The sequence below is a fragment of the Lonchura striata genome, chromosome 2 (assembly GCF_046129695.1).
Source record: "Lonchura striata isolate bLonStr1 chromosome 2, bLonStr1.mat, whole genome shotgun sequence".
In the NCBI taxonomy this organism is placed as follows: Eukaryota; Metazoa; Chordata; class Aves; order Passeriformes; family Estrildidae; genus Lonchura; species Lonchura striata.
In genome coordinates, this window is record NC_134604.1 from 66,357,320 (window position 1) to 66,381,313 (window position 23,994).

The following is a 23,994-nucleotide window of genomic DNA, read 5'->3' on the forward strand; positions in this document are numbered from 1 at the left end:
GTAAAAGGTTGCAACATATTCCTATATTCCTCCATAGGCTACGCAAACAAGTAACAGATTAAAGGAATTACTCTGTGCACAGCTTCTACTTTTTTATGTTCCTTCATATAAACAAAAGTGAGGAGTGGAGTGGGAAAAAACATACAGTCTTGCATTCTGTCTCCATGAATCAATTTTCCCTGGAATGTTTACAGCATAAAGAATCCTGACAGAGTCCAATTCTCCAACTTATGTTTGCTACCTCATGACAACAGAGGGGAAGTAAAAAGGGACAAGTGACATGGCATGCAGCTCACATGTCCCAGAGAGTTGCTGTTTCTTTCCTAATATTGGACTCTCCTTAGTGGGAATGAGCAGAAAAATTATGAATTAATTCAATATTTCTGAAAGCTAATTTTTTTTTTCTCCAAAAAGAAACTTCAATGTCCAGAGTCACGTTTTCAAATGCCTTCAGGTATTTAACAGTGCAGGTAAGTGAGGAAACAGTCAGCTTAATCCAAACCAAAAAAATATCTGCTTAAACACTTTTACCTCTGGAGCTAGGCAAATTGAAAACAGGAATGTGTGATACTTGTCTGCATCCAGAATTATATGCCTAAATACTATTTTAGAATTTGTTTAAAGGTGGCTGATTCTTACTGATTGTCAACAAGCTTTACAGTTTCAAGACTTTGAGCACATAGTTTAGTCCCTTCAAAAAGTACTTTCATTGTACTTCTCTACTTTTATTAATTTGCTTAGAAGTATTTATTTAAAAAATTAAAGATATATATATATGCTCTTAAGGTAATTTCCTTCCAAAGGAAAGAAAAGTACAGAAAACAAAAAATTTGTTTCTTTCCATATTCCTAAAACATTATTAGCCTCATTCACAGCTTACTTTGAAGAATATTTTCACATTCACAATTATAAAAGTGCAAACTGTGCCAAGCAGTATTAAGGAAACAATTGTTTTGAAAGGTGAAAGATACAAAGTGGCATGTGTCACCATAATGATAGATAGCCCTTCATTTAATTTCTCTTAGGGATGTAGCGAAGGGCTGTCATCTGTCTGAACTGCCCTATAATATTAGAAAAATAGTAAAATGACAACTCTTAGAATATTTTCAGCATATTTCCTATCTTCTTTGGCCAGGGCTCCCCTGTTTAGTTTGTGCTCTGTTCCTACCTTTTGGAATAATAGGTAACTGGGGTTTTTATAACAGATTGGAAGAAGATTTTTTGAAAGCACTCAGGCAAAGAAAATACATTCGCAAACTCCATAGCCATAATAGTCTGCTAAAAAAACTCATATGTAGTTTTGGAAACTTGAACTTTGAACTCATGCTTGAAATAGCATCAGGCTCACTTGCAGCCAGTTGACTGCCTGATGTTTGTTTTTATCAAGTTTCAACTGTATTTTGCCAATCATAGTCTTAAACCACTCAGAATATCTATTGCTTTTTTTTATTTTTGCAAGTTATGTAGTAAATTCACTTAATATAAGACTTTAGTGCATTTTGGCAAGATTTCAGCAAACTTTAAATTAAAAAGATTTTTTTTTTTACCAGTCTCCCTAAAATTCTGATACATGGAGGAAAAAAAATGACTGACAGATTTTTTTACACCAAACTTGCCATCCTTTCTACCTGTTAAATACAGCATATGGGTATTGTAATAGTGTCTAAAATAAATCTCATTATTGATCAAGCTGCCTTCTAGTATCACCAATATTTTAGATAGTGGTATCTCTAAAATTCATTGAAAAGTGAACAGATCACCATTCCATAACTACTCGGTGTAATTTAAGAGCAGTACAAATTCTCTCATACAATGAACATGTTCAGGACATAAAGAGTTTCTCTACTGACAAGTGCATTTATAACTTAAATCAGCTCACAGACCTGGCTATGTTCAGCCCAGGAGCTAACAGCAAGCATCATCACTGACAATGCATTAGGTTATTAAGGGAAATATGGTAAGAAAAGTTAATTACTACATCTAATATACTCCTACTTGCATTCCATTTTATGATATAGGAAAATAATAGTAAGAATAATAATAGCAAAAAAAGCCATAATATAAAATGATCAAAAATAAGATATTTTTGAAAAGGCAAAAAACTGAAACTTACAGCGGCAATACTAACCTTAGAACCCTGGACATGCAACAGACAAAACAGACAACAGATCACAACAATAAAAGAAAAAGAAAATTATTTAAGTTAACTAAAAAATACAAGGTAAATTGAAACAAATTAGTATCTTGGAATTATACATTTGTTTAATTTATATTTAAAACAGCAAAACATTTAAGCTCAGCATGAACATTTGAAAGTAAAGACTTATCAGAGATAGCTAAGCACAAGGAAAACTTTAAATCGTGTATTATTAGAATTCATGTAAACATTGATTCCTCCAAAGCAATGTACATCTTTAATGTAATACATAAAATAATTTTATGAAGTAATGCAAATCAAAGTAAAATTTTAAATAATTAATAGATATGAGCATTTTACAACAAGCCAATCAACTGAAATATACTAAAGTACTTAATCCTTTTATGAGAAGGCAAATGTATTTACAATGCTTTGAAAAAACAAATACAAATTACAACAAGCAACCTGGCTCTTCATGCATAATGTTCTTCCCTTGAGTACACTACAAGATAGGTCATTATAATATATTTGGGTGTGATTTCTTCAACCTAAACCTGTATCAAACTAGATATGACAATGTTTTTAACCATAGGAAAAAAAAAATCAAGACCAAGACACTCAGACTGAGTTGGCCTTCAAATTTCATTGTTCACAATGAAATATGTGTGTTAAATTTTTATGGTTTAGTTTTAGGTAGAACCACTCTATTATCACAGAATAATTGGGATAGGAACCGATTCTTAAGTTTTCACTGATTCTGTTTTAAAAATAGAAAGAAAACTTTAGTGTATGTCACTTATCATTGCTATAATTTACAGTGGGAAACCTAATCTAACAAAAAGAAAAACAAGCTGAAAAGAACAATTTTCTTCCCTCTTGGGGCAGAAAATACAACTCTCAACAAGTTTTTAAATGTGTCTTCATATTTTCATAGGTTGCTATTATCTCTCAATTACTAGCTGACAATTTTCATATCAGTTTTTCCACTTTTATTTCTCAGAATTGTTGTAGACCACACAGCACCCATGGAACCAAACGAGTCCTGAACATGATAATGCTAACACTATACACTGGTCATACATCTCAGCTTTTAATCCACAGACCTAATGAGGCCATCATTAAATATTTAATGGAGTTTTGTGGACAGTTCATATAGCACCAGAAGCCCTCAGATCACAATTTGAGAGCTGATATTTTGAATTCTGCAAGTAAGAAGCTGAATATAGACTTCTTAGAAGTAGAAAAACAAAATTATTGCAAGGGTTCTGGAAATTTGTTCTAAATTGTCACATATATTTAAACTCCTCAAATTTCTTTTGCCTTGCTCAATGTCCTCAAGTGTTTGTCTCAGCTGCTATCCTTGTAGCAAGCAGTGATTCCTTTCACTTGCTAGCTTGCACTCAAAATCTTTTATCTATGAACCAGCTTCTATTAACAGAAAGCATCTTCTGCAAACCTTTTCCCTTACAGGTCCTGTTTTTCACACTTTCACAACATCTTAATAATGTCTTCTTTACAGTTGCAGTTTTTTTCAGAAAGACTCAAAGACATCCCCAACAGAAAAGAGAAAATAAAAGGAAGTAGTATTTTGTATTTTATGACTTCTCTATCACTGTAGCAGAGTTATTGAATATTCCCAATTTCATATAATAGACATGAGAATTAAAAGTAGAAAACACTTCAGATTATATAGTAAATAAAAAAACCCTGCTCATATTTTTTGTTAATATTTGCTTCAATTTCAAATTGTTTCATATATACAATTGGAAACACATTAAAAACACTAGCATTTGAAGCAAGTCCATATACAGATCCTGGGATAGAAGTAGTATAGAACTGAAATTGAGTGAAATATTAAAAATTGTTGGAATAGATTATTGGGAATTACGGTAATCTTTGCCCTGTATTCCATACAAACATATAACCTTCTCTGCACTCTTGAGTTACCCACAGATTTTTGAGTGATTTGTTTACACCGAAGATGAATCTTCTAATTTTCTTTTTTTTATAATTTGTATTTAAAATTTTCTATTCAGATCATCCTAGTCTGGATTTAAAAAAAAAAAAGGAAAAAAAAAACAAAAAACCCAAAGCAACAAAAAAACCAACCAAACAAATAAAAATCCCAAACCAGACCCAAAAGAGAAAACAAAAATAAACACCATGAGATAAAAGGCAGATTTCTATTACGAGAGTTCCACTGTGAAGGAGTCCTACAGTTAAGACTGCCTGTTCTACAGCAGGCAAGGAATCATTCAATAATCTTCCACCCAGCCCAGAATTGCCATTTCACCCCAAATCTGAACTATGCAAAGGAAAAAAAGTCTTTTTGAAATGGGGAATTTTTCATTCATCTGTTTAAGGAAACTGTGACAGTACAACTTTTTTTTTAGCAAGGGAGGGAGCACTATAGAATCTGTTGCACAAAAAGGAAAAAAAAAAAAAAAAAAAAAAAAAACCAAAAACAAAAACAAAAACTAAAACCGCAATTGCTCCAGCATTCTGAAAGTAATTTTGCTGCATTTATTCTTGTCTCTTTTCTTCAAATACACTTAATTCAAGCATCTAATATTCAACATCTGTTCTATTAATGAGAAATAGGCGAACTGCTTTATAAAAATCAAAGGCAATGGGATACTAACTCTATAGAAGATTGTTGAGAGTTTTGCAGCAGAATTTAGGACTTCTAAGGAACAATTGGCCTAGGTTTGCTAGAACTCAGACTGATTCACTGAAATAAAGGAAATGTGCACAGGCAGGACTGAGACAGTTGAAAAAGGAACTTTGCTTCTGTCTTACTCCATTAAAAAATGAGCTATCTAATAAAAAGAAACTGGATTGAGATCCAGGTTGACAATCATTCCAGCCAGACCCTAGAGGGATCTGGTAGATGTCTACATCAGAGATATCTGAATAATTTGCTTCTGTTGAGTAGATCTCCATTGTCTAGAGATATAGGCCACATGAAAGTACCTCAAGTGAATACTGAGATTTACGCTAATCTCTTCTTGAATTCCATCCCTGTTTCAATCATCTCAAAGTTAAAGGAATGACCTTTGCTGTCTGTTCTATAGTCTTTTCGCTTTCATATTTCATTATTCCAGACCAAAAAGTAAATTTTTTTCTAAGTGGCTGTAAATACATGATCTACACCACAAATAAACTATACTAAGAGGAAATAAGTAAGAACTACTACTTTAAAAATTCAATATGGGTCCCAAAAACCTTCAGTGGGAATATCAGAGCACCACCATTCATGAAAGTGAAGATGGAAGAAATTTAGTAAAAATGAGCTTGTTGATAAATTGAATATATGTATTGCACAGGATCTACAAAATGTGAGGGTTTTGACATTCCAGAAAATCTCTGCAGAACAGATATGGAGAATCAGAGACCAAACAAGAAGATGGTGTAGATTTAAAGAGGTTCACCAGGAGATATGACTCAATCCTACAAAGTCATACAGGATATGGAGCTGAATAAAGACATGATTAACCACTCTTTTCATAGTATAAACAGTAAATCACATAGTGACTTTATGTATTTAAGCAGGCTTAAGAAAAACAAAGACAAGTGCTTTGAAGGTTATATAATTGCATTGTCAGGCTCAATGCCATAGGATATTATGGAAACTAAAAGTGTAAGTAGCTTCAAAAAAGATTAGATAAAGTCTAGAAGGATGAATTCCTCAGTGGTTATTAAATATGACAGCTCAAACACCCTCTCTAGTAGTTAAAATCCTAAATGCTGAAGCAGAGTGTTATTAGAGCAATCAATATGCTTGCTCAGACTTCTGCATTTTGATGTAAGCTGCAAACAGCCACTGTTGGTGGCAGAATGCTAAAGCACACAGGCCCTTGGGCTGACCCAGTAAGGCAGTTTATGTAGCCTCTGAACAGCTTCCTTTTGGAAAAAAAGTGCAACACGGCTTCAGTGGACTTCTAATACCAAGCCCAGTTTCAATTACAGAAGTACACAGACTAAAAGAATGGTTGGGGCTGGGAGGGATTCAGGAGGTGCAACACAAAAATTTAACTCTGTACCTTGTGGATAGAAAGTTACTCATTAATGTATTTAATTACAACAAGTAGGTTCCACATGGAAATGAAGAAATACTTTTCCGTGGTGAGGCTGACTGAACACTGACACAAATTGATCACGGAGGTGATGGAGTCTCCATCCCCAGAGATAGTGAAAAGCTGTCTCAACACAGTCTTGGACAACTGGTTGCAGATGGTCCTGCTTGAGCATGGGTGTTGGACCAGGTGACCTCCTGCATCCCCTTTCCAGCCTCAGCCATTCTGTGATTCTGGGAGTCCTTGAGTTAGTGAGGGAGAAAGCTTACACGTTCTTTCCCCCTTAAAGAGTTACTCTGGCAGAAAATGGCCAGTAGCAGGCCTGCTGTAAGAGTTTTTATGCAGTGGAGATGTCATATCAGTCTCCCAGTTTCAAACTCTTCTCTCTTCCCATTAGCAGTTTCTGGAAAGAGGAGGGTGAGGCAGCCTTTTGTAACCAATTGCTTTCAGTGGCCTACTTTGCCCTTTGAAGATTGAGAAGAAATGCATTCTGAACCAGCAATCCATCCACTTCTCCACAGCAGTTCAAGGATGCACAAGCACTAGAAGTCTGAGAATCAGTATGAAACTTCTTTTCATTAATCATATGATGGATACTCACAAGTGGTCTGATGCCCAGCAGGGCATCTGCTCCCTTCGAAACTGTGATTCACAGCAAGACTGAGGGAGAGCACCTGCTCTAAGGAAGGAGGATGGGCTGCACTCTTCATACCTGTCACAGTGATGAATAAATCCATCTTCCTTTTAATCTTTATGGATGGGCAATGAGGAACAGGAATGGAGTTGAATAGGCAGAAAGAAGCCTTTTTTATATATTTTTTAATTCCACACAGTAGGATTCATTCAATTTGAAGCCAGAAACCAAACTTTAAGTGAATTACTTTATTTCACAATTTATTTTTATTTTATTGAACTAGACAGATGGTAAAATTAAGCATTCAAGTAATACACACAGTCCCTATATAGTGGAGAAATGTGTGCACAATCAAATTTCAAAATGTAGTCTTTTGTATCAGTGCATGAAAATCTGAGCAAGGCAGTATTGGCACACAATATTTTAATAAATGGATGCGTAACAATTAAGGCTGTGTCAGGTAACTATCTATACAGACACACACACACAAATATTATCCAAAATAAATAGCTGGAAATGGTGAACTTCAAAATTATTATTCTATAGAATGGTTCTCCAGTATCATACACCAGGACAAGAATTAAAACCCACAAAGGGCATTCAGTGGAACTGCAGCATAATTAACATTGTGCCTGTTTTATATTTTTATATAAAATATGTCAAAACATCATAATTTTCTAATGATGCCTAAAATGTTTGCTTTAAAAAAATATCCCCCAACGTCCTTTAAAGAATGATAGTGCAGCCTGTGTTCCAAGATGGCTCAGTGTGTACTTGCTCATACTTGTCAATATTTACAATGAAGAACTTGCAAAATCAGGACCTTAATGTTATTCTTGTGACTACAGACAATAATTGTAGTCTTTCATTTTGCTTTTAGCAAATATTTTTCTAGTTAAAATAGTAGAGAGACAGCATAAAATATTTTATTAATTGCCTGTCTGAAAATTACATTAATGTTTAGGACATTGCCAGCCCATACATTCATACCATTCAAATAAAATCTGCGAAAAATGGTTTCTTAACTAGAAGTAACAGGAAAGAAAAAAGTAATCTCAATTGCTGAAATGGCTAGAAAGGATATTTGAGCTTTTACTGCAAACCACTTTTGCAGTCTCCAGTGTCTATTACCTACATTATTTCAGAGGAGACTCTTTGCCCTTTCTAGGTCTCATTGCCTCCTCTTTTAAAGACCTATATTAACTACAGATCATTTTTACAGGATGCTCAAGATGATATTTAGTATGGAAGAAATAGTCACAGATATTAAATGCATAGACAAGGCATCCCATTTGAATAAAACAATTACTCACATCAATAATGTAGTATTTATAAAATATTTCTTCCTTTTTAGTCATGATACTCTGCCTGCCTGAGCTTTAATCTGCTAAGACCTTACAACTTTGAGGAGATGAAAATATAAGTTATTTTCAATTCAAGATTAAAAATAAGAAAAGCAGGGAAAAGGATCTACTGAAAGAAATAGTAAACAGAGCAGACAGGGGATGATTTCTGGTCTCATTTGGCATGCAAACTAATAGTGGCCATGCAAAAAAGATTTATGAATATCAATGAGTAGATATCATAAAGCATGCTGTTTTGTTACAAGAATCATTATCCTAATGGTCATCCCTTAAATGAAATATTAAATAACTATGAAATATTATTCTTACTAAGTACTACTTCTCTGATAAAATAAGCATTTCAAATGCAAAATGCTATAAACATTCTGTATATCAAAGTGTAACAGTGCAATTAGAAATTTAATTTTTTGAAGGAATTAGCAGAATGGGGACAGGAGTCCCTAAAGAAGAAGAGTCAGCTGAAAATAGCAGTTTGCATTATTAACAACAATTTCTAATATGACCACTAGGTGGGAATATTGTACTTACAGTTGGGGATGTGGCCGCTGACAGCAATGGTAAAATTCCTCCACAAGCAATAATAATATTGTCTACCATCTGGGAAATGAGGTGTATTGTGTTGTGTACAAAAATAATATTTTCATTGCTATTGACAAAGTCCATCACTGACTTTGTGGAGTGACTGCAAGGGCAGAAGAAAAGTAGGATTAAAAACAAATAATTAAAATAAATTTTAGATAAATATATTCTTTGTGACCATACTGTGAATGTTCCTTTAATAAAAGGAAAAGTTTGGTCTATAAAACTTTGCCTGTAAATTGTCTAGAAATATCAACAAGGCTAGTCTAAGGAACAAATTGATTGCTATCTTTTTCTGCATAGGATTATATTCAAATACTCAGCTGAGAACAACATCTTCTAACCTTTTATTCCCATCAACCAGAACTTCACTTCACAGGCAGTTCTGAAGGCAGTGGAGTTGTTTCTGCAGTCTGAAAGCAACTATTTAATATAGATTTCACAATGCTGCAGCAGTGCTCTTTGAAGCAGCCTTGATAACACCTAATGATAACACCTGCTACTGTTTTAAAGAAGAAACTCAATAACATGGCCATAACTTAATCCAATATTAACTTTGCTAACTGATAATAAACCTAGCATTAATAATAGCTCCACAAGCCACAGATGCTTGTAACATTAGTTGAAATCTCAGTGACTCCTAATTGACGAGCAATTGTCCTGTGAAACTGTCACTCCCCAAAAATAGAAAACCCCTGTGTGAAAATCTTGAGGCTACTCTTTCTATGAGTATGGTCTTTCTGCAAAGCAACATTTGTTGTCAGTCAGCAAACAAAAATTAAAGCCATCAACTGAAAATATACAATCTGAACGTTAACCCTCAAGCATTATCTGAACACACCGCATCTTCTTGGCCAAAAGCAAAATATCAAAATTGTCTATTTCCAAGTGAATATCACAGAACAATTCACCACACTGGAAATTAAATGTAGTATAAATTGCTCCTTTGACAAAACTATATTTAAGTTTTGTGAAAATTAACCATTCTGTAGTGGAAATTAGAGTAAATTGTCTCCCTTATGTTATAGTTACAGAGTACCTCTACATGTACAAAATGTACAATACCACTAGGAAATCACATTGCTGTCATAAAATATTATATGATCATCAAGACTGAACCCAACCAGGAGCTAGCATGCAAATGAAAGTTTGTCAATAGATTGTTTCCTTAGAAAATGTTATAGGAAAGAGGCTTTATTTATACACCTTGAAGGTAGAGAAGCTCTTTTAATTGATCAATTAGGACAGTAGCCATTATCAGAAGTCATCCTGTCGGGAACAGGGGCAGTAGATTCTAATGCTAAATATAAGCTGGAAGAGCAGCTCAATTTGTTTAGGATTCAGGATTTATACAACTCCTCAAGAAAAGAGGAATTACTACCTGTGAAATCAAGCTGTTCCAGAGTGGGAAAAAGTAAAAAGAGAAGACAGAAAATACAGAGGCACTATATCTAGCACCAACTCTTTTTCTCCCCACCATCTCAGTAATGTCTCGACTCCAACACGCCTAATTTTTCCTTATTGATGGAAACACAGATCAGGAATTAAAGAAGAAACAAGGACCCACCTTCTCCAAACATGTACATCTGTTTCTAGTGCAAAAAGCAAGTCTGTCAGGAGCCGCTGGTGCATGGGAGACCATTTAAACTCTGGAATACGAAACATAGTTGTGCGTGGACCTGGACTAAACTGTCGTCGCTGCTCTTCCGTCATTGGCATTCCTCGAAATCCCAAGTCAACACGTAAATCCCGGTCTTGCTGGGTGACAGATCGACCCTGTATTGCCTACATCAACAAGAGGTTCAAAAACGATGCTAACTTTACTCAGTGTGTTTTTGAATGCAATACAGAATCCGAGAAAGGACAGGATAAAACAATGTGGCCGCAAACTACAGGAGACATTGATGTTCCAAGGTGGGCAGTTTCCTTCAGTAAAAGAGCTGCTCCAAGTCAAATTAATCAGTGCTGAGGCGGGGTGCGGTTGGCTCCCTTTTCAGCTACTCACCAAGCTTTCACTCTCAGATGATTCACTTGAAGTCTTATAGAAAGGACCAAATGTAGTCCATTCAAGGCCAGTAGCAAGACTTTGTTTATATGTAACTAAATTTTAGGCTACGAAATATGGACAAACTACATAGTGGTGGCTTCAAGGAACACATGTTTTTGGACAGCTCCTCATTTTTCAAAAACAATTTATTTCTCTGGTCATTTTGGCAGGATCATTAGAGAATTACATCTAGTAGCCCAAATCTCATTTTGCCAATTTAAAAACAAAAGAGAACATTGCAAAACAATTTTGTTAGCAATGTAAAAATGGACATAGCACTGGAGTTGAGCTGAAAAGCTTCTTGTTTATTTAGTCTGATCTTGATCTCCTGTAGTCAGTATTATGATAGTAGAAAAGGTATCCTTTTGACCTCTTGGTCACTTGGGACTAAAGTTATTTCAGTTGCTTGTATTTCTTAGAGAGGAAAGTTATTTCAGTTGCTATGTTTTTCTTACAGTTATCTTTAAATTATTTTTTTTCTTAGGCTTGTATAAGATTTAAATTTTTCACATTAATCTTCTGCGTAGAGCTTTCAATTGTATTTTCCATCTTTTTCTAGCTACAAATATAGGAAAGAGTGAATTTGATATAATCATGATATATACATATGAATTCAATATTTGATCTATTATTAATAGAGGCATTAACTGTTCTTAGGAGTAAGCAGTAATTCCCATTTCTGTCACACAATTTGCTTGCTTTCAGTCCATTTGAATAAAAGAGAGTTACTTCTTACTAATAAGGCAGGGAGATGATTGTAGACCTGTTTTTACAGAATTTGAGGTTAGCAACTCCAGTCAAATACATTCTCCTTCAGGTACAACTCCAGGTAACCCTCATGCCAACAGCAACAACAGTATAATAACTTTAACATAACAGAGGAGCTTTTATAAAGCAAATAATACTGCATCTGCAAGAATGGGCTCTAATGTGCATTGCCACTGCATAAACAAACATGAAACGTGTAAGTATCACCACTTAGGTGGCTGGTCTTTAAGTAATTTTCAGCTTTTTCAGTGGTCTCAAGGAGATCCAGTCTAACGAGGCAGTTACCTATAGCAAACAAAACTCCAACCACTAGCTCCACTATACACATGTTAAAATAAAACTTCTCATTATTCAAGAAAACAATAATTCTCCAATTATATTTTATTTAATAACTATTTCAAAATTTTTTTTATTACAGTTAACTTCATTTTAAGAAAAAGTATTTAACCATGAACACCTTAGTGTTCATAGCACCCAAAGAAGAGATTAGAAGATGAATTTCTGCTAGTTGCTCAGCTGGTAATTCTTTTTAAGAACATTATTTAAAAGAGAGATTAATGCCCACATACTTAAACCAATTCATTGTAGTTGATCATTGATTTTAGTAGGAAATAACTGTTATTTAACTAGTATATGCAATATATATTTTCTATACAGTCATGAAAGATTTGACTTTATGGCATTTTCAAAGAAAATGGGCAGCTTGGAAGATGTACATTTTTCATATAATTAAAGAAATACACTTCAAATATCCCTCAGAGCTCATACTATTAATCTCCCCCTCAGCAATGAGCAGTGATTACATTAGACACATACATGGCTACTTGAAATTTACCTGGGTTGTAGTAGTTGTCTGGATCTTCCGTATCTCCTTCCCTGCCTCCTTACCATCATCCGATCTTTCTGTATCTGATATTATACTTCCTGCATCAACATTAGGTACAGTTTTGCTACCAGAAGACTCTGTCTCAAGAGTTGTGGCAGTCATTTCAGCATATTCTAATCCTTTAGATGATGAAGACAACTCCCTCTCAGAAATGCTATTCATTCCATCTGAAGTGGTGTGAATCTTGAACTCTTTGTCCTCTATTATACTTGAAGCACAAGTTATATCTACACTACCTGTCATATGTGCAAGCAATCCCAAATCATCATTTACACCAAGATGCATCTGTGTCTCTTGCACATTTGGAATGGCAATATGATTACTTGAAAGTTCAGGAAGGAGTTTCTCCTCCTGACTAGGTATTTTATCAAAGAGAAATGAGGTATTGTTAGTAGAAGGTTCATCTTTCTCATCAGCCAGAGTTATTAATGGACCATTATCTTTTTCCTCATTCTTCTTAATAATACCCACACTTCCATGAACATTGTTTTGGAGCTTCTCAACAGCTGCACTATATACATTATCTAGAAGAGATTCTACTTCTACCAGTGCACCATTTTCTCCAGTTCCCAGTGTCTCTGGTGACAAATCCATATCATCAAGTTTTACTTCAGTAGCTTCTACTTTTTCAGCTTTTATATCAACTAAAAGGTCATGAACTTCCACATGCACTCCTCCTCCTCCAGGTCTCTCAGCAGTTCCAAGCACATCATCTGACACCTTTGTAGCCATGAGCAAGTCCCTCGTATCTGTATTGACAGGGTAATCTGTTTCACTTTCTGGGCTTTGACTTTGCGAAAGATCTTCTATCTCTCGAATTTCCATTCCACCTTTTGCTCCTGTTGTCTGAGAGGAAAGACCTGAGATGGTGCTCACATTCCCCTTCTTCCCCTTTTTTATGTTTTCTTCCTCTTGCCTTTGATACTCTTCATACATTTTTGCTAGATATTCCTTGTGAGCTTCATATGTGACCTTAAAAAGAAAAGAATAGATTACATGGATGACTATATGCTAGATGAACTGGGCAAAATGGAGCAAGATTTTTAGGAACATATTAAGTACAGCTTACGAAGTGTTTGACAAGAAAAAAAGCCACCTTGACATGAGTAGTGAAAGCCACCAGATGGCACTAAATCACTTTACATCTTATATTGCTACATTGCTACTGCCTTTGGGGGTTACCAGTATTAAAAAAAGCCAAAAACATATAAGAGCTGTTTCTTACCTTGGAATGGGCTATAGAAAGAGTATCCACCCACACTCTCCAGCCTCCCCATTCATATTTTATTGCATGGTACAAGAGAATACGGAAAATGTTGTAAACCATCTCTGTGATCTTCTGCTCTTCAGAGTTCTTAGGATTAATGTATCCCAGAGAAAACATCCAGTCCTGCCACACTGAACACTGAAGTAAACATCTAAAGTGAAATAATTAGTTCAAAATATATCCAAACAAAGCTTCTTTATTTTAACATTATGATGCTCAAGATGGGAGGAACATAATCTCTTAACATCAATCCAATTTTACGAATTAACTTTAAAATACTTCAGTATGAATAAATAATTAAAATATACTATAGAGAAGAATCCAGTATTAGTTACTGAATTAAGAAATGTTGCCACAAATGTATTAGATTTATTTTAAATATATATAATTTATTACAGACTCTCTAAAACTTTACACAGAGTATAAGAAATTGCTATTACCCAGAAATCAATGAGGAGAAAATACTATTTGTATTGACATACCTTCTGTTTTCACGGCTATTACTAAAGAGTTTTATCATATCAGATAAGAACAAACGTCGAACTTCCATCAGCTCTGCACTTGGCGTGGAGTTTTTTAACAGCGTTGCCACCACCTTAAGAATCACTTTGAAAGAATAAATTAGTTATGTAAAGCACTTTTCCAATGTTTAAAAAAAGAAATAGTTGCTAACAGCCATTAATGTAAAAGGTAACTGCAACCCATATGTATCCAAGATACATGAATTAATTGTTCTCACTTTCTGAACCATCATTTCGAAAAAATCTCTAGGTGACACAATTATCAAACAAACATAATATATTGCCCTTACTTGGATTCTGAATTTTCACTGTTGAATCTGGCTCTGGATGAGGTTTATGAACAACTTGGGTGCATACTTGTTCTGTCAAAATCTAAAACAGAATATTAACTTCCTTTTACCATTTTTAATCATACACTACCGTATTTCTTTGTTAATTTTAAAATTTGTTACAAACATTTACTACAGTCACATGCAACATAATATAAAAAAATTAGGCAAAATATTTTAAATCTTGAAGAACAGAACAAAGAAATTCCTCTATGCAGGGTTAAAGATTTTCATGGTTGTAGCTGATCAGCTAAACTTTGAGTTCATTGCCTAAATATACAAGAGCAGTACTTTAAAGATATTCCATTCATATTTCTCGTATTGTTATACATTCACACGTCAAAATATCTTTCACAAGCTACATACATCAACAATTATTCTCATATGTTTCATCAAAACCAAACCAAATAATTCTTAAAACTGGGTTTGGTTTCCTCCAGCTAGTAAAGAGTAAGAGTCAGAGTTAGCATTCCATAGGAATAATCCTGGGGCTTCACATAAAGAGGAAGACAGAATATTCTCCTATTGCTTGAATTGTACCTGACAGCCTAATTAATCTGTATTGGAGTAACACTGCAAACATTTCACACTGGGATACCTATCACACTGGGATGTGTGTATGCAACTTTATTTTTAAGAACAAGCTAAAAATTCAATTATATCAACACAGAATTCTCAGTTAATACATTCAAGTAAATGCATTTCAAAATTGAGTAATTTCACTAGCAATATTTATTTTAAAGGGGAACTTTAGCTCTTTCATTAAAAAATAATCAAACTAATGTCAGTTATAAAAACAATCTTAGAATAGATCTTTAAATATTTAAAATAGAATGAAAATATGCCCTTTAGATGAGATAATATGGAAAACATCTGTTCCTTAGCATCAGTTTCTTAGGCAATCTTCAAGACTTAGACCACTTAGCATCTTTTTTCTCTTTTCCTCAGTTTTTTTCAAATGTAAATGCTTGTGGATTCTGAACTCCACGAGGACTTGGATTTTGTCAATGAATTATGCATTTTCTAAGAATACCAATCATAAAAGCTTTCAGAAAACTGAATTCAGGAACTAGACTCTGAGGTTCAAGTGGCCAAACTATAAAAGGTAACGTACAACAAAAAAGAACTTGGATCTAAGTCACTAGCAAATAGACAATGTTTAGGTTTTAACAATCATAGGAGAATAATTTTATACATTACTCAGAACCCTGAAAAGCAAGTGCTCCTCTAGTCTTTTTTCTTTTCTGGAACCTACTCCAAACATCTAGTCATTAAATCTATTTGTGACTAAAAAAAATAATAAAAATCTTTTTAGTGCATATGATTTTCAGAAATTGCAAGAGATTCTATTCTAAGTTCTCATTTTAGTAATAATTGAAGATGAAACATGAGCTTTATTTGTGCAAGCATGAAGACATGGGTTTCAACCAGCTTGATGTTCTCAGTATTTTGGTTTTACAAATTTTCTCATCATCAAAACTGAAGCTTCTACAAGAACCTGGTACAACAGCTGAATGCTTTGGGACCATACTTATTTGCCTCAAGCAGTATCTGCTATATAAAAGAGCTGTGTTAGTTATCATTTGGCATGGTTAAGCAATAAAAAAATCATCACTCTTCAAAATTTTGTAAATGTAAAATAAGTGACATGAAAAAGAAAAAAAAAAGAGGCATCTCTGACTTCAGCACTTTCCATTTTAATGGAAATTACTCTCCAAACAATGGAGAAGCATGAGCAATTGGAAATCTGTTGTGGTTTGTTTTGTTTTGGGTTTTTTTTTTTTGTTTGTTTGTTTTGTTTTGTGGTTTTTTTGGTGAAAAGTAATGAATATCCTAAGGAACAGGATCTCTTCCATCAAAAGTGAGAAGTTTTATAGAGCCTAAGTAAAAATTATGAAATTGTTAATAAAAGCATCTAAAACATGGCAAAATACATTATGAACCCAGAAGAAATTTTCTCAAAATTTCTCAAATTTCTGAAAAATTTTTTTCTCAAAATTTCTAAAATTTTTATCAAAAGTCTTGAGAATCAGGATATTATAAAGCACAGATATTTTAAGTCATACTTTTTACAGCAGAAATAACAATCTTTACATTTAACAATTTATACCTCATAAAGTGTGTTATATGTTGTAACGGTCACTGTATTTGTGTGCAGCATCAACCTTTCTCCAAGAAGTGTGAAAAGACTGTGAGTATGCATGATTTCAACCTTTCTCCTGTAAGAGAAAACAAAACCATTAGGCACATGTCAAGCATGATGAGCATTTAAAGTCAATTCAAGATAAAACCCAAATGCCAAATATGTTGATTCTGTACCAGAAAGCTCCCAAGTTTGCTATCTTATAAATATTTAAGATATTTCCCACAATTAAATTGTAAAAATATACAAAGGTTCTTAGAAAATAATGTTGTATTTAGGATGGGTTTCTGTATAGAATAAATCACACACCATTCTCAAAGTTAACTTCCAAAGTTAACTTTCTTGCTCAGGGTAAGAAAGTTCAAGATGTGCACAGGCTGGCTAAAATGTTATCACTGAAGAACACACCTTTTTTCTCATCACAAGAAATCAGGACAAGCCAGCTTCATATTTCCCAATATTTATCACAGAACTGGTAAGGCTGGAAGAAACCACAGTGGGTGATCTGGGCCAGCCTCCCCCAGATTGCTCAAGCAATCTGTATGTTTTAGTACTAATACAAATATATATATATATATATATATATATATATATATATAGAGAGAGAGATAGATAGATATGGATTTTTCAGTACCACCTTTCTGGTTTAGATATCATTCTCTTATGAAGCCAAAAAAATTCAATCCCAGAATAACACGTTGCAATGAAAAAGAAATCAAATCCTAAAAAGTTAAGAAATTCTACATGATGGAAGTACATTTCACATCTGGGATCCAAAACTACTCAAATCTTTTAAAAGTGGAGAAGGAAGCAGCTCACATCAATGAACTCTCCTTGTCCCTAAACACCATCCTTTTAAAATTGAGTACTCCTCATAATTTGCATCATTAAATTTACCTACTACTGTAATGGATATGAATTTTTTTAATAAATAATAATCTATATTAAAGCAGCAGAAAAATTTTAAATAGGATACAGTAACATTTCTAAATGTTTTATGCATTCAAAAGCTAAGAAACTGTGTTTTCATGATTACTAGTGAAAATAACATATAAATTATATAGGTTCATTCCAGAACTTTTGAAAATGAATAGATTATTTTCTAATTTTCAAAGTAACATAAAAGAGAGTGACAAAAACTTACAACAGCGTGTACTTTTATATGCACAGAAGGTGGTTCATGAGTTAATTATGAGAAAATCTACAGGTAATTCAACCTTTTAAGGTATGATTTAGCAGACAGAAATAGAGATCCATTGGGAGGCTTAAATGTCAAGTAAAACCCATAATTAAACAAGGGACTATTATTTCAAGTGGTGGCATAAAAAAATCAAATACGGCAGAGAAGGAAAAAAACAGGATTTTGTCAACTGCTAAGGTTAGACAAAGTAGTCTATCATCACAGTTCATAAAGAAAAATCAATTAAGTTATTCAGGCTCTATCTAACAAATTACTGGTAATTTCTGAGAATCAATTACTTCTATAGCTTCATCTGTGATGCATATACATATATGAACTGCAGCAACAGTAATTGGTTTAGTACCTATACCTTTGTTAGTAATATTGTATTGGTTTAGAGTTCATAAATCTTTATGTGATTTTGCTTCAGTGTATAACAAGGCAGTATCTGTTCCCTGTACTGTGAAACAGGAATGTAAGTACTTTGTACTGCCATTTTATAAAGTCATGTGTATGCACACATATGTATGTGAACAAAAAGGCACAAGCACTAGCTGTAAAACATGAAATGGAAGGGTGTTTTTACTTGCTAAAATCTACATAAAATATGCACATTTGCAGATGTTCAAAGGTCTAAAAACTAAAAAAAAAAAAACTTTGAATGTTACACAGAGTATTCAAGGGAATTTCAATCACTCCAATTACATGAAAAATAAAGTTAATTTTTGCTAAGTACATATGTTCACTCAACAATGGAAATTGCATTGATATATCCATAATTGCAAGTAGATGTTAAATTATAATTTCAGCTTCTGAAATTCTCTTTTCTTTTCTTGTAACCATAGAATCATAGAATATGCTGAGTTAGGAGGGACCCACAAGGATCACCAAAAACAACAACTGGCCCCACACAGCACTATCCCCAAGAATCACACCAGGTGCCTGAGAGTATTGTCCAAACATTTCTTGAATTCTGTCAAGCTTTGTGCTGTGACCACTACCCTGGGGAGCCTGATTCAGTTCCCAGTCACCCTCTGAGTGAAAAACGTTTTCCTGATATCCAACCTAAACCTCCCCTGATTCAGCTTCACGCCATTTCCTTGAGTCCTGTCACTGGTCACCACAGAGAAGAGACCAGTGCCTGCCTCTCATGAGAAAGTTGTAACTGCAGTGAGGTTTCCCCTCAGGCTCCTCAAGGCTGAACAGACCAAAGGACCTCAGCAGCTCCTCACACAGCTTCCCCTCAAGGCCCCTCACCATCCTTGTTTCCCTCTTTTGGACACTCTCCGATAGTTTAATGTCATGCTTATATTGTGGCACCCAAAACTGCCCCCAGCACTCGAGATGAGGCCATCCAGACCCACAGCAGGGTGGGACAATCATCTCCCTTGCCTAGCTGGCGATGCTGTGCCTGATGCACCCAGGACATAGGTTGCTACTTGATTTTCTGGATAAATATTTTAAACAAATGTACTTATCTGGATACAACCAGGCTTGTGAAAAGTCCAACCTTTATCTGATGTATCATACTGAAACCAACTCCTATCACTGTGAATGACTTTTACTAAGTAATGTTTGAAAAGTCCTTGGAGATTCTTGAATGGACTATCAATTTGCTTTATTAATTCCCAGAACAGTATTCGACTTGCTGGATCCCAAAGGAAAATCCCACTTAGAAGCATATTCTCAGCTAACTGTCTCTCAATTATACGGTCATACTTTATTGATCTTACTGAGAAAAGCATTTCTAGCAATACCACACTCTGGCTGGACTCCTACCTCCTTTCCTTTCAAATTAGGCTTACATGAAGAAGTCTCTTGTGAAGCATGTGGTTAATTTTTATAATACACAGTCTCCCACTAAAATGCCATTCTGGGCTAATCCCAGCAAGGATTTTAACACCACATGTAGAAGGGGAAAAATGAGCAACAGCAGGCTATGCAGCACTGCATGATTGTTAGTGCTTTCTTGACACTATAATATGGAAGATCAGACTAAATAAACCCATTTCATGACATCAGGTTTTTTTTAAATGGGACTATTTCTTGCTGCCACATTTTCTCAGTGAGTATTTCTTGCACAGAGATATGTCTTTACCACCTTTTTTAAACACCACTTGCTTGATGTATCTGCTTTTCCTTCTGAAACATTCCCATGTCAATAAAATGTTCTATTTCATTTTTCCCATCCTTCTAAAACTATTTTTAGAAATGCTGACCTGAACATTTTATTGAAATGACACTGATAATTCCAGAAGCAAATTTTAGATAACGCTCATGTGTTTCCTGTTAACTTTAGCTGAACATGCAATATATATAGTTATAAGATGTATTTCTGGAAAATGCTTTCCTCTTGTTTTAACATTTGAGTTTCACCATATCATATATCTAAAGACAACCAACATGTTGTTTCAAACATCATAGTAGTAGCAAGTTAACTGGAAAAAAAAATTATCTGATTTATAAAGCAAACAGTGTAGAAATTAATAATTAGAAAACCTAATACTTTGGAAGTAATTTCTAAAGACTGACAAAGGATATATAGTAATCATGACAAAAAAACAGGAAGAATTGTGAATTTAAACATACCACTACAAAAATTTTAAAATGAAACTTACTTATGACCCAAATGTTTAAGAAAATATCCAAGGACCTTCAAAGCTTGCACCCATATACTTTCACTTTTGGAAGCCAATAACTTATAAATTACTCTAAAACAGAAAAACAAATTCAAGCTCAAACATCACATATATAGATCGTATCACTAAACATCACATATATGGCTTGTAAATATCGCAAGAATATTTGTTAAGAAATAAGTAAAAACAACAATTTACACAAAATAGGATATACTGAAAGAATCAAGTGCAGTGTAAGAGTTTCATAATGAATTCTTGAGGTTGGGGACATTGTGTAGTTTGGTTCAGTTCAATGTTTTATAACTGAAGGTAACATCTTATCCTAGACTTCTCACTTGGAACAGCCAAATAAAAGACAGTCTAAGCACTGGAAGCTTAGGACAAGAGAAGCAGACTGGAACACATTAGGTCATATCCTGGACACCCTCTGTTTTTAAATCCCAGATTTAAAAAAGTGCCTCAAATGTTAACTAACTTAATTATTAAATATTTTATTAATATAATAGGTTTAAGTACAAACTGTGCAGTCTTTCAGAAAGGAAACCAGCCCTGATCTGAAGTCACCAAGACAGAAAACATAACACTTGCCCTGAACTGTTCTGTAACAAATTTTTGAATTTATATTTTAGTTTCCCCTTTAGAATTAGCTTGGCTTCAGCTTTTAGTCATTCTTTCTAGTTTTTCTCCACTAAAGCGTGCTGTTTCAGACAATATCTTCCTCTTTTGAAATAACTTTTGCTATTACTAAATGAACCCTGGGGCTTTTGTCCTCTGACATTTACAGCAAAAGAACCCCTAATTTCATGTAGGTCTTTGGGGTTGTTTTTAATCTTTTGGGTGTTCTTTAAGCTCTTAAAAGTTGTAATTTGGTGTATTCTCCCCACTTCTACAACACAGACTTTCAAACAAAGACTGCACCTTCAAACTCTTTTAATATCAGTAGTACCACAAATGTTATATAAAGATGGCTCCAATCTTCAGATCATAGTAACCCTTCTTTGAAAAATGAGAGGAACAGAATTCTGTTTGAATACAAACTATAGGCATAAAGCAAAATCCTAACCATGAGTCTTCCCTTCAATAAGCATTGTCACTCAAACAGTTTTAAGTACATATCTTTGTACAAAGATCTTCACATTTAGGCAAAATGGAGCTGAATCTAGCAAGTAGTAGATCGTGTGGGTCTTTTTCCTTTTTACAAGCCCCTTGCATTTTCAAAAGTATTTTCACAACAGCACAAAATAAAATTCATAGTAAATATTAAATTATTAACATGAAAATTATTAGTCCCTGAAAAAAATATATTATCAAATAAGGCATAGCTCCTCCCTCCCCCCGCCCAGAAAAACACTTCTTTAGGAAGTATCAGTTATTAATTTTACAGCCAAAGAGATAAACACATTGATTCTACTTTTTTCAGACAGAATTTGAGAGGCTAGGGCATGATTTTTTGTTTTCCTCTTCTTCTCCCCAGAGAATGTTAAACATACAAAGAAAGAATATTTAAAATTATTCTAAGAAAGATACATGGCTAGCTGATGCATCCTTATAATTCCATAATCTAGTTGAGATTGAGAAGCAAGTAAACCGTGCAGTTTCTTTGAAATATCATAAAGAATTTCCACTTAAGATTATCATTATTTTCCTCCAACATATTGAAATCACTCATTTTGTCAAAAAATAAAGCCTAAGTTAATGAAATTGAAATTTAAAAGATTAGCAAGTCAGCAAGTATGTTATTTATATGATAAAGAAGCAAACTGGAGAGTGATGATACCGGAACTACTTTTAAGGTATTTTCTCACTTCGCTGTCTTACCGTATCCCATTTCTCTGATCAAAGGCAGGAATCATGGATGCTGGATGCTCAGACATCAGTGCCACTAGCAGCTGCAGCACATCATGAATGTTTTCATCCTGTATGACAAGCACCAATGTTATTCTACAAACTAACCTCAACAACAAGCTTCCCACAGAGCTGGTACAATTAGTTACAATAAAAGGCAGGTAATTACAGAAATGTACCTCATGCATTGTTAATAAGTAATTTAATATGCTCTGCAGTTCATCTTCTTTCACTCCTCGATCCTAAGGAATAAAAAACAGGGCCATTATTCAGAGAAAATATATTCCTCAGATTTGGATAAGCAAACCTTGGACCTAGTAAAATAATTCTACAGATTTTTTATTTGAACCTAAAAGACTAAATTTTCTCTGTTATTCTATCACTTTTCTTTAGCAGATTGACAGTTCGAAAAAGTATGAGGTCAGATCCTTTCAGTGTGGGCCCTGAGAAACTATAAACTATTACTGTTACTCCTCCAGTTCGTGTGAGAGAACAGAAAATACTGGTTTTCAGTCTAGTCTCAAATGTCAGATTATCCCTCAAAGAGTAGCATTCAGCTGCAACAGAGAGCATTCTACCAGAGAGAACATTTCTACCAGTGGTAGAACCAACAAGAAGGATAAAGCAATGATTAGCTTGACAACTGCAATTATCTTTTTCATTTGACCATTTTATTAAAAAAATTAAAAACATGACAATTAATTTAATTGTAAATTTCATAAAACATATTTTATATATCAAATATAAATATATTGAACATTTAATAAAATATACATGGCAGAGTTTGGTGAGGTTAATAAGAAATTTTGTATGGATTTACTACTTTTCAGTTAATTAGAAGTATGTGTATGAACATTAAATTAGCCAGAAAAAGACACAATACTTGGCAGGTATTAACAAATTTCTACTATGAAAGATATTCTTGCAAGTATATAACAGATGTCAATGTTTTCACTCTGAAACAGACCACTTTACCTTCAATATAAGTTGTTTCAAGAACAGAAGCATAAACGCCCTTAATGATATGATTTCTTTCTGGGAGGGCCGAGGACCATCTGGAAGAAACAAAATATAGAACTTTTAAATATAAACTAATTCCTTTAATCACTGCAGCTTCTTAAGGAAAATCACAGTTCCTACAACAGATTTAGTACTCTACTCTTATATAAAAGTTCATATTTGCAAATGATATCATTTTTAACCTTTCAGAATCATATTTTTCAACACAATATATAAGATGTTTCACTTGGAAAAAAAATAAATCCATATTATATTTTATTTATTTTTTTCAAAGAAAAAGGAAGATGAAAAATATTAATAACGTGATAGTCATAGACAGAAATATGTGATAGACAACTTGGACTTACTAAATCACTATGTTAAATACCATCTGAATGAAAACCAACAGAGAAAGCATTTATTAAATACTAGTGGTAGCCATTACCTGTAGCAGAAACTAAAGCCATTTAACAAAAAATAAATTACTATCTAAAGATAGCAGTTTAAGCCAGGAAAAAAAATGCAACCCATAATGCTTTAAACAACTGTGCTTGATGAAGTATATTATGAAAACAAATAT

The 23,994-nt window shown here is 33.9% G+C and overlaps 1 protein-coding gene across 5 annotated transcripts in view; it reads right to left on the bottom strand.

The window, feature by feature from the left end:
* The window catches only part of NBEA (neurobeachin), a 451,486-nt gene that overhangs the window by 298,606 nt on the left and 128,886 nt on the right, over window positions 1-23,994 (bottom strand). For 4 of the 5 annotated variants that reach the window (XM_021541930.3, XM_021541926.2, XM_021541925.3 and 1 more), the window contains exons 14-25: window positions 23,391-23,470; window positions 22,595-22,657; window positions 22,389-22,486; window positions 20,550-20,642; window positions 16,719-16,827; window positions 14,570-14,651; window positions 14,241-14,364; window positions 13,717-13,909; window positions 12,441-13,463; window positions 10,358-10,575; window positions 8,740-8,893; window positions 2,114-2,137 (exon numbers count right to left, since the gene is read on the bottom strand). In XM_021541930.3, coding sequence (XP_021397605.2) covers window positions 2,114-2,137; window positions 8,740-8,893; window positions 10,358-10,575; window positions 12,441-13,463; window positions 13,717-13,909; window positions 14,241-14,364; window positions 14,570-14,651; window positions 16,719-16,827; window positions 20,550-20,642; window positions 22,389-22,486; window positions 22,595-22,657; window positions 23,391-23,470 — 2,261 coding nt within the window. The remainder of the gene's footprint in view (window positions 1-2,113; window positions 2,138-8,739; window positions 8,894-10,357; window positions 10,576-12,440; window positions 13,464-13,716; window positions 13,910-14,240; window positions 14,365-14,569; window positions 14,652-16,718; window positions 16,828-20,549; window positions 20,643-22,388; window positions 22,487-22,594; window positions 22,658-23,390; window positions 23,471-23,994) is intronic. The other variant, XM_021541928.3, reaches the window with a different exon arrangement.